The following is an 18,389-nucleotide window of genomic DNA, read 5'->3' as shown; positions in this document are numbered from 1 at the left end:
AGAAATTGTGTGATCTCTCTAGACCTCCAAATATCTGCCAAATAGGGACGGTATCTATAGAGTGGCACTGAGAGAGTGTTTACTGCACCTCAGTATGTATAACGTACCTTCATAAAGTAATAATTACGCCCAGGGGAAACTCTGAAAGGGCGGATTCTGACATTTGGGCTCGTAGCAGATCTGAAACCTCATTGCCCGCCATGTAGATAAAATCTATACAGTGCTGTTTTCAAGCACTAGTCAGGGTGAAGCATTGATGAAATTAATTGTAGGTTTCTGTAGCTTTTGTTTTTGTGTAAAGCATATGGAGGAGACATTTCAGGCATGACTGTAGTGTTAATCCTTTGTGTTTCCCATAATTTGTATAAACCCTGTATTGCCCTTGGCATGTATGCAAGCCTCCTATAAAGCTTCTCTCTTTAGAAGTTTCATGAACAAGTCAAAAGACGTGTCTTGCTTGACAGGCAAGGCTTGAGAACTTACTCTCTGACTCTTCACGTAACAATTGTTTATACATATCAGTATCTTTTAAAGCAGCATACTTATCTTTGAGAGAATTAACATTCTTCTTCCCTCCTTTCTTCCTAACATGTGCACAACAGGACTTCAGCTGATCAAGGCTGCAAGTAGATAACCTTGATGAGGGGACAATAAACTATTGCGGCTTTGTTTTTCCCTTAAGATAATAATCCTGAAGCTCTGTTTCATAGCAAAGACACAGCACTTGATTCCTGAAGTATTTCAGTGGTGGTTTTTCTTACTCAGATTTGTCAAGCAGCCTGATGGCTCTAGGAAGCTTTTTCACATTCTGAGGCAGAGGGACTGTTTCTCCCCAAATCATGACAAACTAGTTCTGCTGTGTAACTGCCGTTACAGTCTTAATTACCTGTGTTTTTGTGCGCTCTCATGTGAAGGAGAGTGTTGGCTGCAACTCTCTTGAAAGCCTTTAGCAGTTTGGAAAGAACACATTGCATGAGATGTAATTTCTGTTGCATGACTGGTTATCTGGAGTTTGTAAGAGCAAACTAGCTCAGCCACTTCTCAGGTTTTTCTGTGCTGTGGTCTCATTTGTAGAATAGACTGCCCCCAGGCTACCATGTTGTTCTTGGGAAGAGCTACCATCTAGCCGTGGACGATAACCAGATACTCTGGAGCTGTGGTTAAGCATTCCTGAAATATTTAGGGAAAGCAGCATGACTTTGTCAGAAGTTTTTGTGCTTAATTGTTATGAGCACGGTCCTTACTTTGTCCAGGTCTGTTTTATTGTATGTCCATGAAAAATCATCTTGATCATCAATTGCTTAATAAAACAAAGGAAATAAAAGATTATTGGGGAAAGTTAACTCAAGGTTTAGCAATTTATCAAGGGTGTACAACATGTTGCAATCAGCTGACTATTGTTATCTTAAATTCTCAATGCTTATCTTAAATTAAAGAAGCAGAAGCTCCCAACTCTTGGCCCTGGTACGTGCTGTCAAAGTCTTCCCATGTGCCATCTTACACTGCTCACAGGTATAAAGGCAAGGGATGAGCTTTCATATGTTAATGACTGCCTTACCAAAGTCTACCACAGACAAGGCTTGCTGCTGGAAAATTCTTACCTTATCATGTGCTCCATATTAACATCTGCTGGTGTTGGTTTAACTTATCAACTTAGATGGGATGGCTTGTGATGGTTCATATGTGCAATGTGATAGTTCAACATTATGCTTCTAAATCTTAATGAAAGCCCAAGGTCTTCAGACATTCAGGTTTAGTAAATTATTTAAAAATATTACAGCTAGATGCACATGGAACAGGAAAATGGATCAAAAAAAGATGGTTATTTTTTAAAGGTTATTCATGGGTAAATCCTTTGTGTTACTTTTTGTTTTCTTTAGATTTTCTCAAGCAGACCACGTATGAAGTCGAGGCATTCTTAGAAGCCATTCAGTTCTTCCGGCAGGAGAAAGGCCACTATGGGATGTGGGAAATGATAACTGGCAACGAAAAAGAGGTAAAAGAATATGTTCCAGATTTTTTTTCTGGCTTTGGATATGGCAGCTCTGAGGATAGTGAAGGTTGTAAAGCCTCTGTGGAAAAAATGGCATTTTTTTTTTAAAATCTAGTCAGTAGAAATACCCAAGATTTCAAGATACTTCTTACTGGTATGTAAGTGGTGATTCTTTTTTAATGAACCCCATTTTCAGTTTTTTGCTAGAAAGTGAAAGGAAGTGTGCTGTGAACTAAAGTTGTTGTGTTGTGCTGAAATGTAGTGATGGCCACATTTCCACAAAAAGCTCATAGATCTACGTTAATTTTATGCCATGGGGTCAGTTGGTGAATAACTGCTGTGTCTATAACAAGGCACTTGCTAACATCTTGCTACCACATTTGCTGCTGTTTATAGTTTTAGTAAATCAGTGAGACCAAAAGCAATACACACCAAACTCAGAACCCACGTCCTGTATGCAGCAGATACTCGCTGTCAGCTGCATTGGGCTGTGCTGTTTTTCTGTCTTTCCTGACAGCTATTTTGCAGGTAAGAGATATTTTTTTCTTCTGTTGCTATTACCTTTGTTACTAAACACAACAGTTCCCTGTTGCTTGTTCTCTAATGCCTCCAGATGCCATTGAAGGAGATCAGGCTTTACAAAGAACAGAATAGCAGCTAAACATAAATTTTGAAGAATCTCTTCATTTTGCTTTTTCCCATTCTTCGGGAATGAAGCTTTTAGTCCCGAGTGGATAAACTAGTAGACCTACTTATTGTGCCAGACTTCTGAAACAGTCTTGCATAGTAACAGTCACACTTAAACACCAGAAATTTGTGTACTTCAGTTCTTCAGAAATGAGATGCTAAGCTCAGGGTCTGGGTCCATATTTGAGCACCTGAGTGAGCAGCTTTGGAGCACTGATGGTAGCTGAAGTAACAACTCCATTGATCCCCCTGGCATCACTCCAGATGTCTTTTAGTGCAATTGAGACTTTATGTGGGCTCTGATTTATAATTTTTTTCCAAAGCACTGAGCACTCAGCAGCAAATATTTACTTTAGTACCAGCTGCTTGGTGTTTTCCGTAATGAAATCTGGCTTCCCTTTGGGAAAATGGAAGAAAGCCTGATGAAGAGTTGACAATCCAGGGTTTTAAGAAACCAGATTATTCTTTTAGGAGAAGTCTACCTTTGAAATGCTGAAAAATGTGGAGGCTGGAGAAGAATCTATAAACATTGTCTTTCCCTGTGCCATCATGTCAGGGATTGAAGTTTCCTGCTAACATGGGACAATAAATTCCTTAGTATAAGGAGTTCCATCCTTCCAGTGGAGGGAGTAAGGCTTTTTCTCTTCTTCCCTCCTCCCTCCAGTTATGGAGCTATTATAGTGCTAGTTTCATTTTATGTTTTATTTTTCCTATTGCTTGCCAACTACTTACTCATAACCCATATACCTCAAGAGAACTGTAATCAGAAGACATCCAGACTAGTTACACTATTATCTTCTTAGTAATAATTCATTCTGTAAGTATAGTGTGTTCTCATGCCTGCTTTGACCAAATATAATAATTATTTTAGGCAAATACCCAAGCTAAGTGAATGGTTTGGAACAAGCAAGCTACGATTTGTTGGTGTAAAAATCTCTGCAGAATGCCGATAAATATATTCCCTGATATTTATTTATAATGACAGAATCTCTGCAGCATTAGCGCATGCATTTCTGCTTAGGTACTGCAACATGGATGTAATATTAGCAAGTTTCCAGTCACTTGGCTGAAGACCTACTAAAGTTTTTTTGTGTTGTAGAAGTTCCTTTTCCTGGTTTTGTTTTTGTTCTTTTTCATTTTTAAGGTTTCATTACTAATAAAGGATGAATTCAATTGTAGATGGTATTTCTGTAGGTTAAGTGCTGAAATATAGGGTTAAAACCAGGAAATTTTTGACGCTTGTTATAAGCAACGGTACAGCCACATAGTGAGAGCACTACAACACACCGATTTAATACTAGCATAACTCCATTGATCAGTACTACATGAATGTAGAAATAACATATTGGTAAATCAAGGATAGCTGAATAAGCGATTAAAACCCCCCCAGACCCCTACAGTGTACCTTTCAGTACAAAAGCATAAAGCCAATCCAGCATTCCTAAAAATGTTTCTGGAGAGCTCAGATTCTTCAGAATATGTTTGATCCATGGTCACATTATTTGGCCTGCGGTGCTCCAGTTTGGGTTATTCATGAGATTTTTTTTTAAGTGACCCATCAGTTTAGGGCCTGACTTAGTCCATTGGTTTTGACAGGTATTTGAGTCAGCATAGCTGAATCTAAAGTGGTGCTGTGGCATAATCTATAAGTACTTAAGTTACACAAAACAACAATAATAGGATATTGCATTTTATAGGTATATTAGAGGTATATTTGTAAGTAGGGTATTGTGTGTGATATTTCTGTAGGGGCTGTCTTATGCCTGGGAGGTACTTTTTTTCCCACTACATGGCATGCAGTCAGAGCCCTTTCTTACTTACTTTTGCTGTCTAAATTCCTGCCATTTCCCTGTCATGTTGTTGGTGCATGCCTAAAGCCCACTCAGGCAGCTGTAATACATGAGGTTGAATGTCAGAAAGCACTGACACAAATGAAATGGCACGAATGAAAAAGCGCTGGCATGATGAAAATGTAAAGTTGAGTGCTGTTGGCACTCTGTATTGGCTCAGCCAGCAGCTGGGTGCATCAGGGCAGTGATCCTTCAGTGAGGACTGTGCTGGGCTGTTGTTGAAGCAAGAAAAAGAGCTGGGTTCAAATACACATCACTTAGCATAAACTCTGTTCAAGCCCCACTGGAGAGGAAGGAGAACTGTGTACTTTGTGAGACTTTACTGAAACTGTTGAGCAAGGTAGTAATCCTTTACCCAGAGTAAATGAGATATGTAGAAAACCTTAAGATGCATTTTGTCTGCTTTTTTATAGGGTTACTATATCTCTCTGTGATTTGCAGGCTATCTACTGCACTTCAAAGCTTTCAAGAGGCTGTGGACAACCTCATATGTGCTGTACAGTTGGGGCAGATAAACAGCCTTGATGAAAGGTTTATATGCCATTCTGTGTAGTGCATGCACGATAGTATTGCCTCTGTCATAAATTGGCAGCTGTGCATCTGTAACTGTGGGCCAGTACAAACACACCTGGGCAAGATCTATGAACAGAAAATGAACACATCCAGAAATAAAAGATGTCCCTCCCTGTAGAGAAATTCCATGCGGGGACGGACGACAGCACACCAATATGATGATCAAAGTCGCCAGTTTATTGAGCATAGCAAATCATTCTTATACAATTCTCTAAGTTCCTTAAAAGCTCTGATTGGTTGCCACATGCAAGCATATAGTGTCCACGTGCATAAACATAAGACATAATTGGTTATACTAACTCTGTACATGCGCATAAACATAGAACATAATTGGTTATGTCAACTAAAACATGCGAAACTTGTCTCAGTCTAATTGGTCAAGATAAGCTGCCGAATTGAGGTTCTTTGTGCCAAGTTCCCTTTATCGTGGAATGTGCACCTGTGTTCTTCTAATTGGTAACTTTCTTTTTTTGTCTTCTTGTTTATTCTGTTCGAGGCCTTCTAAAGGCATCTGGAACGCTCTTGCGACTGTTAGCTAAATATGTGTCCACAACAATTCCCCCTTTTTTTGTTTTTTTGTCAATTAACACAGCCTTACTTGATCTATCAATTAATTTTTAAACACATTGCAACATACAAGGCTCACAAATTAAAATACAAAAAAACACTACGAGATAAATCAAAACTATCTTTAATGATTTAAGAGCAGCTCTCTTTTGTAAGGTTGTGTGTCTAATACTATCTACATTTAACAGTAAATCAGATAATACTACACCAATCTGTATTCAGGGACCCCAGAATTTGTGATTCCTGGGGTGGCAATGAGGGTGAATGCCCAATCCGTGGAAACCAGGCATTCCCATCCATTGAGTCCATGACCTGCTGCACAGGGGTCTCCATCAATAAGTTCTTAAACTTCGTTGATGCCAGTGGAACCCCCTATTAAACCTGTGAAAAAGGGATTGCTTGGTGTTGCTGTACGGAGGCATAAGCAATCTTGTCCAGTCACGTCAGCCAGGGTCATCCAGATGTTTTCTTTGGCTTGCGTCAGTATCCATGACTACATCCATCCGAGGACTGTGAGAAAGATGGACCATCTGTACATTCTTGTGCCGTCTTGCGCCGCAAACTCAGCCCAGCAATCGGTAGGTGCCAGCTTTATGTGGGCGTCCCCACGGAGGCAACGATGGCCTTGCCATACACCAGCCCGATGCTCTTCGGAAAATCCCAGTATTTATACATTTGCAGAGGAACGGATTTCAGCACACGTGGCCAGCGGGTGCCAAAATCCGCCTCGGTTGCAATATGGGGAGCCTATGACGCATGCGCTCGCTGGCCAGGTGCGCTGCACAAGTCATAGCCATCCTGTCTACTGGTTCATGGGCTTTGTGATGCAGTTGCAATGCACAGAGAATCTTGACCTGTTATGTTGGCCAAGGTGACCTACACGTTAGTTTTTGGCTGAGGTGGTATTCATATTGCCGCACCATCTAGGATGTTCCAGATGATGATGGTTGTACAAATCGAGCGGGAGTCCATCGTGGGCCTGTATCCCTAATTTCCGGCCGCTCCTGATATGTGGATAAAAAGTGTCTAAATATTGGTGGACCGCCTGCATCAGACCAACGATTTAGAAAATTTAAAACATAAGTGGCTTTAGCTAACTTTTCTTGTGGAGAGAGATTCCCTACTCCCTTTTTTTTTTTTTCATCAATTAACACCTGCTGTACTGCCCTTTGCAAAGATCTATGGACACAATTAATTAAACACAGTAAAAGCAACATTATACCTAATAAAATACACAAGAATAAAAGAAACCCCGATTTTTAACAAAGATACAAACCAACTCCTAAGTCCCCATCCTGCAGCTAAATGCTCTAAGCTGAAATGACAGCTTTCTTAATTGCATTAAAGCTCTTGCAGCCCCTTCTTGCCTCTGCAGTTCTGTTATCTTGTTTATTAATTGCTCCACTGTCCAAGTTCCTCATGTCCGTTGTTTTTCTGGTGGTTCAAAGTCCGTTCATACTGCAGCTGTCACGTACTCCGGCCCACTCATGCTAACTGCGGCCTACTTATGCTAACTCTAAATAATCAGGCTCAAAGAAATGTCCCCCATTTTCCATGAAATCTCCCACAATTCCCCCTTTTTGTTTTTGTGCAAGCCAAGTTACATGAAATGCTTTTGCAATCATACGTTCAACTATTTTTATGATACGTGGTACAATCATTACAACTGCTAATATTACAATTAAAATAACTAAGCCATGCATAAGCAAATCTTTCAACCATCCCGTAATTCCCAAACTTGCTAGCCATCCACTTAACCCTGTGTCAGTTATCGTGAGCCTTTTTACTGTGAATCATATTGATATCGGGTGTTAGTAACGTAAGTTGTCTGAGGCTACATGGCCTCCCGTTAAGTTTCGATGGAATTCACCCTCACGCTCTATCCCCACAAATTAAAAACAGCAGCTGGAATAGAAAAAAAGAGCGTTATATTCTGGAATAGATATAGTTACACCAAGCTGTAGCATTTCTATATACAGGCAAAATAGCATTTACATTCTGACCCTTTCGAGTGGTGTTATAGGTGTAATTAAACATCACACAGGCATTCATGATGACTGATCCTAACAACTCTAACTCTTGAGGTTCTTGCATTACTTGAGGCAGGTGTGCATACACACCGTCCCAATTATCAACACAGGATTGTGGGTTAGTACAAAGGGAAAATTCAGGCTTTGGATCTGGCCAGGTGTCTAGAGGTAACCCCACCAAAGAGGTAGAAAAAGGGTTTTCAGGGGTAGCGACAGAAAGACATATAGCTTCTTGATGCGTTATGTTCGCCAAAGTTACCCATACATTCTGTTTTGGTTGTTGGATCATCCATTCTTCACTTATGTGTATCACCCATAACAGGCCAAATGCAGTGAGGAGGAGGAAAGCGAGGGGGGGTGGAAAAGGGGGTGCATCAAAGGATACGGTTGGCGTTTTTTCTCGCTTCACAGCAGCCTCCAGCTGTGCCAGCTTTTCTGTTACTGACTGCAACTGCTGCGAAGTAGGCTCCAGCCCCTCTTCATGCTCTTGAGGCGATCCAGGCGTAGACGGAGGCAACGGATGGTATATGCTAGGTATAATTTGTTCATGTTGAGCGGCGATCTCTGGGGGCTGTTTTCTCATAGGCAGATTTTTACTCGCTTCCTGATTCTGTAGGGTTTCCTTTAAGCGTACGGTTAGGGAGGCTTGGGAACTGTCAGATGGCTGATTAATATCGGCAGTCCCAGGGAGTGGAGCAGAAGTCAAGGGCACAGAAGCAGGCAGACAAGCTCCAGGGAAGCCAAAAGTCCCTCTCGCTGCATTATGTTTTTCTCCCCGCGTTTCCCCTTTGCTTGCGGTTGGAGAGAGAGCAGCAAAAGCAGACGCAGATGCATTACGATCTGCTTTCATTTCTTGCAGAGTTGTCTTAATTACTTTCCATAAAGTTGCAAGACCTTTGACTTCTTTAGACCCGTCACTAATTTCATCCCATAGGGAGGTTCCGATAGCTTCCCAGGTACTAAGCTCAAAAGCTGTACCCACACTAATTAAAAGGTTTCTGTCCTTTTTAATATCCGTCTCTGTTTTTTCAACCAGCCTCATAAATGTCTTTACGGCTGCCTTTTCCTTTGCAGATGCTGCCATACCCATGCCGCCTTTTATCACGTAAGCTTACGATTCCTGCCTCTCTCGAGCAGCCCGGCGCTTTCTTATAAGCCCACCGGCATCCGCGGCAATCTCCCTCGCCTTTTCAGTTGTTAGCGTTCCCCTCTTGTTCCTTACCAGATCACGTTGGAGTCGCCAGATGTAGAGAAATTCCATGCGGGGACGGATGACAGCACACCAATATGATGATCAAAGTTGCCAGTTTATTGAACATAGCAGATCATTCTTATACAATTCTCTAAGTTCCTTAAAAGCTCTGATTGGTTACCGCATGCAAGCATATAGTGTCCATGCGCATAAACATAAGACATAATTGGTTATACTAACTCTGTACACGCGCATAAACATAGGACATAATTGGTTATGTCAACTAAAACATGCGAAACTTGTCTCAGTCTAATTGGTCAAGACAAACTGCCGAATTGAGGTTCTTTGTGCCAAGTTCCCTTTATCATGGAATGTGCACCTGTGTTCTTCTAACTGGTAACTTTCTTTTTTTGTCTTCTTGTTTATTCTGTTCGAGGCCTTCTAAAGGCATCTGGAACGCTCTTGCGACTGTTAGCTAAATATGTGTCCACAACACCTCCCTCCTCTGAATCATGAGGATGAGTAATGACTGAACCAAATAAGGGACTGAGGTCTTTAGTTCAAAACTGAGACGCTTTTAAGTAGAGAAATTCAAGAATCCAGCATATATCACCAGCACTGATAGATGCCTCCATAGGAAAAATGTTCAGAGACCCGAGATCACAAAGAAATAGAAATAGGGCAGGTCCCATGATGAACTGCTGCTCTCTGCTTGCATAGTTTGCCTCGTTGGCCAACAGCAAGAGGAAAGCACAGGAGAAAGAGAGGTCTTGCAGCTTTCTCAGGCCAGAGATACAGTGTCCATAAATAAAAATGGAGAGGAAAGCCTAGACTTTCAAAACCAGATGTGTGCCTGTAACTCTGTGTATTTATTGCCAGCTTGGTGCATCTGAATGGGATGGGCAAGAAAGAAGTTGTAGTTCAAATCTAGTGCAAAGCCTGACAGAGTGGGTGATACTGAAGAAAACTTCTGAAATGGGTGCCAGTGAATGAAACCAGGAATCCATCTCACACTGTTTCATTCTTTCTGTATCAAAGAAGCCAGACTTTGATGCTTCTTCTGTACAAAGTTGGGTTACGCTACCAAGAGAACCACAGAATAATGTAGTTAAAAAGGGATCTCTGGAGGTTATCTTGCCCAATCCCCCACTCAAAAGAAGAGCCAACTTTAGGGGCTTTGTGCAATTGAGTTCCGAAGATATCCAAGGTTGGAGATTGCATGACTTGTTCCCATGACTGCCCACATGGTGAAAAATATTTCTTAATACCTGATTACTATTTCCCTTGCTGCTACTTGTAGCCATCGCCTTTTTCCTTTCCCTGTGTATTTCCAAGAGAAGTTTGGCTCTGTCTGCCCAACATCCTCCATTAAGTAGTTGTAGACAGCAATAAGGTCTCCCCTGAGCCTTATCATCTTAAGGCTGAGCAAACCCCGTTCCCTCTGCCTCTCCTCACGTTATGTGCTCTGTCCCCTGACCATCTTGGTGGCCTCTGCTGGACTCACTCCAGCAAGATCTGTCTTGTACTGGGGAGCCCCAAACTGGACACCACACCAGTTGTGGTCCGACAAGTGCTGAATAGAAGGAAACGTTCTCCCTCGACCTGCTGTTGCCCTTTGCTGCAAGGGCACCCTACAGACTGATGCTGAATTTCTTGTCCACCAGGATGCCCAAGTCCTTTTCTGCAAAACTGCTTTCCAGCCAGTTGTTGCCAGCCCAGACTGGTGCATGGGATTGTTCTATCCCAGATGTTGGACTATGCATTTGCTTTTGCTGAACTTCATGAGGTTTTTGTCCACCAATTTCTTCAGCCCATCTAGGTCCCTCTGAATAGCAGCCTTGCTTGCTAGCGTATTGACCACTCCCCCAAATTGGTATCATCTGTATTCCCAGTCTGATGTCTTTTCTTTCTAACTGGAACCATCTGCAAGACCGAATTGCCAGTTAGATGCTGGGATCAGAGAGGGTGATGCATCTCTTCTACAACCACTGAACCCTGTTTGAGAGTGAAAATGTTCTTGAGGGAGAAAAGTACTCAGTGTCAATTTAGAAAAATACAGCAATGATAGACCGATAATATACTTACAGAAATAATAAAAAAATGGGGCAATGATATCTTTTCCTCAGTTTTCCTACATTCGATCACAAATGCTTGATGTGTAGAAGTCCTTTTGACACTTTTCTTCCCCCTGCCTTTCTGCTGTGGTGTACCTTTGTCACAGAATATCTTCTTAGGTTATATATTTCATATGGTTTTTGTTCAAGAATCTGGAGGTGTTGGGAGGAGACTTTAATGTATAAGAATACTACAATGTGAAGGTTTTACTGCTTTTAGAGCAGTATAGTTCTCTTTTAGTGACAAAAGAAATTGCTTGAAAAGTTTCTCACAAACTCCAACAGCTACTTATTTTATCCCTTTTGCCTCAGGATTAGGCTAGAACTAATGAATCTTTTGGATCATGTTACATATTTTTGAAAAAAAAAATCAGATAGAGTAGAATTATTTGATTCACAGATTACCCACTGTTGTTTTTTGGGTTCCATTTCTGTCCTATATCTTGTTTTCCTGGGATCTCCTTTTCTTGTTCGAGTTGTGAAGTTGGTGCTCACCCAAAAAAGTGCTAGAGATTCACATTTGTACAATCTTATCTTTCTTTTCTTAGCCAATTATCTTCCTATCAGAAGCATCCTTTGTCTGATGACTCTTTAGAACAATTTATCTTTGATGATACCTCCCCTGGGGCAGGTGTGAGTGTCCCAGAACAAGGTCAGCTGGGGGAAGCAGTAGCCAGCAAACCAACTTTTCAAATGTTTTTAATCTGGTTGCTCAGCTGATATCAATCATTGATTTGCACATGGCAATTTCATAATAGCATGCAGTAAATTTAATGAACATCTTAGTTCAGCATCTTAGTTCATCTGTTGTCAGTTGTTGCATGGTCTCTCAAAGTCTTTCAGTGAAAAATGCTTCAGATTGAATGCATGGAGCTTCCCTCAGGCATACCTAATATTTTAAATCCAGTCCTCCTGGCAACCTGGGATAGCTAAGCCATTGTATATTTGAGGTTGCATGTTCTGCACATCACTATGTGATGCGAGTGCTCAGTTTTCAGATGAAGAACAGTGTGTGAACATGTCATTTTAATTTTCTGACCATGTAGATCCTGAGCAACCTTGTGATGGAGGAACTCCTGCCTAACCTTCAGACGATGATCCTGCCTAAAATGAAAGGAAAGAGGAACGATAGGAAGCGGGCCTGGTTTGGTGTAAGTACTGATATTTGCAGAGTGGTTGTTTCTCAGTTTTCTGCATGTGCTGATTCCTATCTATGTTTCTTAATTTAATTTGGGTTTAGATCGTAGAAGAAACTTACGGCTTAGTCCAGCAGCAGGTGTCAGAAGGCTTAAGTACCTTGAAAGAAGAATGCAGAGATTTTGCAAAAGCTCTGGAAGGAACCATTCGTTCAGACATGGATCAGATTCTGAACTCGAAGAACTTCTTAGCTGGAAAAATCAAAGGTTAGTGGAGGAACGGCTGTGTTTTGGAGCAATTTTTTAATATTTCCCGTTGTGTTGCTCATATTACCATATGTCATTGTTTTGAAATCCTCATGTCTTTTGAAAAATCCAACTGGACGCACTAATTTTCAGAGAACAAATGCTTTGAGCCTCCGCTGCCTTTGATGGGAACTGATACCTGTGGCCTCTGTGTCTGTGAAAGTACCAGTTCTTCTCAAGTTGGAGCTAGACCTGACAGGTTTTGCATATCCTGATTAGAGTTGCTCATTCTGCTTTCATTTTCACTTGGACAGCCTTATGTAATGAAGACATGGGTCACATGAGCATAATTAAAAGTATAGTGGTTTTGATGTCTAGGAATGCACCACAAAACCAGGTTCTGGTTATGTGACAAATTCATAGGCTACCAAAGAATACTTAAACCAAAGGGCTTCTTAGGTGGTTTTAAACTAATGTGAAGTAATTATAATTTTGCTATGTGAAGTAATTATAATTTTGCTATGAATAGAAAAAATGAGTGTAAAAAGCAGGCAAAACATTAGTTGATGTTACTTAAGCTAGCAAATAAATAAATAGCTGATAATTTAGGAGATGTTTTGATAAAACTCAGGTTGTTCTGTTGACTTACAGAGTCACCATGGCCATGCTCTGTGCAAACCTCCCAGTATGTATCAATACTTAGAGCTGCCCTTTCCTCTGCTCTCACAGTGCCCCCAAGCTGCTAGCATTTGGTTAGGTGGGGCATGGGAAAAGATGTTTTGTTGTCACTCATAAAACTATAAACTCTCCTTTCACCACCCTTATCATCTGTGTGGAGGTGTGACTCCAGGGAAAAACATGGAGTCATTTAATTAATTCTAAAGTAAATCAGTTCAGATTACTTTTTTCACTGTATCTCTTAGTAGCCTAAATGCAACCGTTGTATTGTCTGACACTCCAGCCACCGTTTCTGAGCCTGCCCAGAAGTGCTGCACAGAAAATATCCAGCCATTTCTCACATCCATATTAGAGGAGCTCATGGGTCCAGTGAGTTCTGGATTCACTGAAGTCCGCTCCCTTTTTGATAAAGAAGTTAATGAAATCATCCAGGACTTCCAGAAGACAAATGATATCATGAAGCTAAAGGAGGTAAGACAAAAATATATTTGGAGCCTTTTACATGAGCACAAGGACCTTCTAGCTAGAGCTTGACTGACACACTATTTGCTTTCCCAGGTGGTAGTATGCTAGCACTTGCTTTTGTCATTTAGAGAGTCTTGTGGTATTTGTGCAACTGGAGTGCGGATATCAGAATTTGGTTTAGGGCCACTGTTACATTCTCTATTGAAAATTCACCTCTGGTTGCTTTCTCTCAAAACCTGTTCTTCTTCCACTGGAATGCAGAACATGGGTCAGCTCATGAACCTACCATTCAACTCTGTGAAAATGGAGCCCTGCTATCTGAAAGTGAACCTCCTCCAGGAGCTCCTTCAAGACCTCAAGAGTCGCTTCAAGGTGTATCACATTGATTTTGTGATTCAGAGGACACAGAACTTCATGCAAGAGGTACTGTAAGATCCAGTTTTTCCTCCTGGGAGAACAGGTTAGGTTTATCCTTCTAATCGGCTTCAAAGTAATCTTGATAAAAAGCTGCGCAAGAGTCCCACAATATCTCTCAATCAAAGCACAGGTAACAAAACCTAAGAAAATCACAGCTAGAAGCTGTTTGACATTTATATTCTTGAGGTTGCATGTGTGTGAGTCTTTCAGCAAGGCACAAAAATTTTGGACGGATCATCTTTTCCCTGAACTTTCATGTTCTGAATTCTTAGTGTCTCAGCACCAGAGAAAGTTGAGCTTGTAACCAATGGGGTGGCTAAAATCTACCTGATTTCCATTCTCAAGGGTTGATTTTGCAGGAAGGGTCTTAGATATATTTTACCAAAATAGAATGTCTTCTCCTTCATAGTTTATTTTCCTATCAATATAAAGTAAGGCAATTAATGTTAGAAACTGGCAATTACTTGGACACAGATGACATCTCTGGATGTAGCTGCATGTAGGTGCTTTAACCAACTTCACTTCTCATGGGAATGGTTGAAGTGACTACATCATTTCAGATGAAAAATGAATTCCACCTCATTTTACCCTCTAGTCTATATTGGTATAGGCTATAATTTTGCTTTCATTTTATTTCTTCCGGATGCCTGGCCAGAAATCTATTAGGAGCTGGCCAGTAGACTTGATTGCCAGATCACAAGGCAGATTTGGCCTTGTGGCTCTATGTTGAATCCTGTGTTTTTAATCCATAGTTGAGAAACTAAATAATCTAGTTGGTAATCTTGTGAAATGAAGCTGGTCCAGTTCTATGGAGTGGGAGTTATGAATATGGAAAGTGATTCTCTAGCACAGTGCTGGGACAGGGTTTTCCTAAAAGCAGGTCTTCTAAGTACAGCCATGATCAGCAGCCAAAGAATTATTCAGAAATAAAATTCTGATTTCATGTCTGGGTCTTTCAGTAGGGACCGTTCCAAAATGCTGCCAAATAAAATGCCTTTCAGTAAGTGAAGACCATGAGTCAAGACAAAGAAGCAGACAGAAAATAGATCCCATACAAACCAAGGGGTGTTTTTTTTCTGAACAGAACATGAGTCAAAATTCACAATAAATAAATTAAAGCACAAGTTGTTCTAAAAATGCTGTTAATTGCTTTTCTCTCCTTAAAAGGCTGGTATTTTTCTCATAAAAATAGTAAGTAGTTTCACTTTGTGTCCGTGGACATTTATTTTATTAACAAGTAGGGTCAGACATGTCTAGCTTACGTAGTCTTAACGTGAAAAGAAGCGTTTGGCTTAACTCTAGCTCGGGTGAAGGCTGGAGCAGGATTCCTTGGCTCGGGAGCTTGGCATCCTCTAGTGGCCAATTTTAGGAAATTTGGGAGCACAATGCTCAACTGGCATAAATAAAGCAGCTTTACTGACTTCACCAGAACTATGCCAGTTTGTGATTTGCTTCATATAAAAATGGAAATAAAAAGTCAGCAGTTCATCTTTTAATTAGCCTTAACTCTACACTGATCCTGTCTTTTTCTTGTATCCACGGTCTTGCAGTGCATGAGCATTTATTGTACAGCCTTCTGATGCACGGACAAATTGGGTAAACGTCTATCTTCTCCATTTCCATTTATAAATACAGACTATATAGTCCAATCCTACAATATCTGCAAAGTCAGTTATAAAAATCGGCCTTCAACATTTGTCACTGCGTATTTCCATTCATGAAAATATTACTAGCCAAGGAGGAATTAAAAGCATGTCTTCTCCATAAGTAGGTACATATTCATTTACAAACTACAAGAAGTCCTCTGTAGTATATGGCTGGCTATGTATATTGACTGGGATGGTCCTATGTGATGCAAAGGAAGACCCGGCCACGTGGACAGCCTCCCTGTGGATGTCCCTGTACTTCTCCAATAAGAATATATTAAAATTTGAATGGAAACACTTAGGTAAAAAAGGCAAAACGTCATTAAATAGACATAATTACCACTTGCAGAACTGTTTTTCTGAAATATCTTTTCAGAGTAGGGGGTTTAATATTTTTAATGAATCTCTGGATAACCTGAAAATATGGCAAATGCAAGCCTAACATAATTCTGTGAGAAATTATTGCACTCTGTGTGATTTTTGCTGATAACTATTTGTATTATAAGGAAAGCTGCTGATTAATTACTTTTTAAAAAAATTATCTGCAGTATTAATGATTGAGACCATTAGAATCTGGTAGGAGTCAATGGGGGAGTCTTCTTATTAGGGATAATGAGTTTTGTCTATGGCCTTTATATATAGATGATCGATTCTACTTTTTGTCTTTGTCACCATCAGTTTAGATTGTGACATGAGATTAAACCTATACAAGAAAGCTATAATAGCATAATAATGATACCAAGGCTTAGTTTTATTAGTTTGTTGCAACATTTCTGTTCATGTTAGCCTTCAGAGAACTGAAATACAGCAGAAAATTTTTGGACAATATAAATTAATCTACTCTGAGTAAGTTTGCTGATAAAACTGTTTGTTTAGTTACCTTAGCAGACTTCCTAGTATTGACCTGCCTGTAGTTTCATTTTCTTATTCTCTTGCATTAGATAATCTAATTTTGGGGTTTCCCATTCCAAAACTGAGTGTTGCAATCTAAACTAAACAAGGCTTTTCTTCCCCTTCCACAATCATTTAAAGTACTTGAAATATTTATTGATTTTAGGCTCATTATTCTTTCTCTGTTTCACCTTCTCAAAAATACAATTTGAGTTAATGGTTACATTGAACATTCTTCTTCACATATGTAGGAATTTTATGTTACTGGTCTTTAACAGATTTTTTAATTATTATTTTTAGCTGATGGAAAATGCAGTTTATACTTTTGAGCAGTTGTTCTCTCCAAGTCACCAGGCAGACCCAGCGAAATTTGCAACAACCATTGAAAAAGTCAAGCTGAGAGTACTGAAGGTAAATGTAACGTAGCAGCATTTGCACAGGAAGACCTTGGGTTCTGCCTTTTCGGAAACAGAGAATATATCTTATGTGAATTTATCACAGTATTTGAAAGAAGATATCTCTTACCATCCAGCTGGAAATACTGATTTGGTGGCACTTAGCAAAGCTGCTCATTTGTGGGGTAAAACAGTTCTGGGCAGACACTTGTAAAGGTATTTACATGTGCAGTCCCTTTAATTGCAATTAAATCAGCTGGATATGATGCTGTGGATCTGGGTAAATAACTTTTTACTAGCTTTAAAATTAGCCTTCCCCTAGAATTCATTACTCTCGGAAGAGGCAGCTCTGAAATACCTGGAGAGAGCGATCAGGGAGCTGTTTCTAGCCTAAGTATAAAAAAAATGAAGGGAAAGAGATCCCAGAAAAATAGATTTTAGAGTATTTTTGTAAAAGCTGAAATTAACTGCATGGGAATTCAAACCCCTGAGTGCACCTGTGATGTGGTAACCTTTGGGATTCACCTGTCACCAGTTACAGGATAACAAGAACTAGTTCCTTCTGTGAGTGATTAATAACCCCAAACACATTTGGGCTTGTTTCTTTTTTTGTCTGTTTTGACAGCAATATGATTATGACAGCAGCACTATCCGGAAGAAGATATTTCAAGAAGCACTGGTACAGATTACTTTGCCCACAATGCAAAAGACACTGGCTTCAACGTGCAAACCGGTAGGTTTATGTGATTAAACAAAAGAAACAGTAATAAAAGGCAGAGAAGGATTAACACCTTGTCAGTAAATCCTCAGCTCTGTACAGTTGTTTCCTCTCAGGGAGTTGTGCAGATTGGCTGCCTGCTCAGCCAAATGACACTTGGATTTGCCAGTTTGTGGATCAGGTAGATGTGGAGCATGAGGAAGATTTCAGGAAACAGGGAAACTATATACAGCTTGCTTCCTCAAAGAGAGTTGCAGACCTTTGCCCATCCCTGTTTCATTTCTTCCCTAGAGATCTAAAGTCCCCTCAGACTGGACTCCTCTTGACAGTTATGATTGTAGGTTATGAGCTTGTCCTTGTGTTCAGCAGCCCTGCTGCAGGCTGAAATTCAGTCTGTGGGAGAGGGCACTTTCCTCTTCAGCAGCACCCCTAGGCATGGCTGTGACCATACACAGCCTCTGCTGACGACATCCTTCAAAGCCAAATGCCTGCTTGGGCAGCAGGACCAGCAAGCAGACAGGCTGTGCACTTGCTTTCAGTGATTTTAAATGGAAGTAATTGCATCAACAATCAGGAAACAAACATATAGAGATGATCTCTGTTGCCCTTACAGGTAGGTTAATACTCAGCAAATGCGTCTACCAGAGTTTCATGGAGATGTTATCAGTGTGGTTACATCAGGGGCCAGCTGGAACGCTATTCACCTTGGCTCAAAATAAATAGTCTGTACCCTTCTTGAATCCCATGCATATCCTCTTGCATTTTCACTGTACCTGCTGAAAGATGACTGC

The 18,389-nt window shown here is 40.5% G+C and overlaps 1 protein-coding gene across 1 annotated transcript in view; it reads left to right on the top strand.

Annotated features, from left to right (window-relative positions):
• NIBAN1 (niban apoptosis regulator 1) overlaps nucleotides 1-18,389 on the top strand; it is a 72,449-nt gene that overhangs the window by 47,522 nt on the left and 6,538 nt on the right. The window contains exons 6-12 of the mRNA XM_052801063.1: nucleotides 1,881-1,996; nucleotides 12,053-12,157; nucleotides 12,247-12,409; nucleotides 13,350-13,537; nucleotides 13,793-13,954; nucleotides 16,786-16,896; nucleotides 17,506-17,613. Coding sequence (XP_052657023.1) covers nucleotides 1,881-1,996; nucleotides 12,053-12,157; nucleotides 12,247-12,409; nucleotides 13,350-13,537; nucleotides 13,793-13,954; nucleotides 16,786-16,896; nucleotides 17,506-17,613 — 953 coding nt within the window. The remainder of the gene's footprint in view (nucleotides 1-1,880; nucleotides 1,997-12,052; nucleotides 12,158-12,246; nucleotides 12,410-13,349; nucleotides 13,538-13,792; nucleotides 13,955-16,785; nucleotides 16,897-17,505; nucleotides 17,614-18,389) is intronic.

This window comes from Harpia harpyja, chromosome 11 (assembly GCF_026419915.1).
Source record: "Harpia harpyja isolate bHarHar1 chromosome 11, bHarHar1 primary haplotype, whole genome shotgun sequence".
Classification (NCBI taxonomy): Eukaryota; Metazoa; Chordata; class Aves; order Accipitriformes; family Accipitridae; genus Harpia; species Harpia harpyja.
This window is presented reverse-complemented; position numbering and strand designations above follow the sequence as displayed.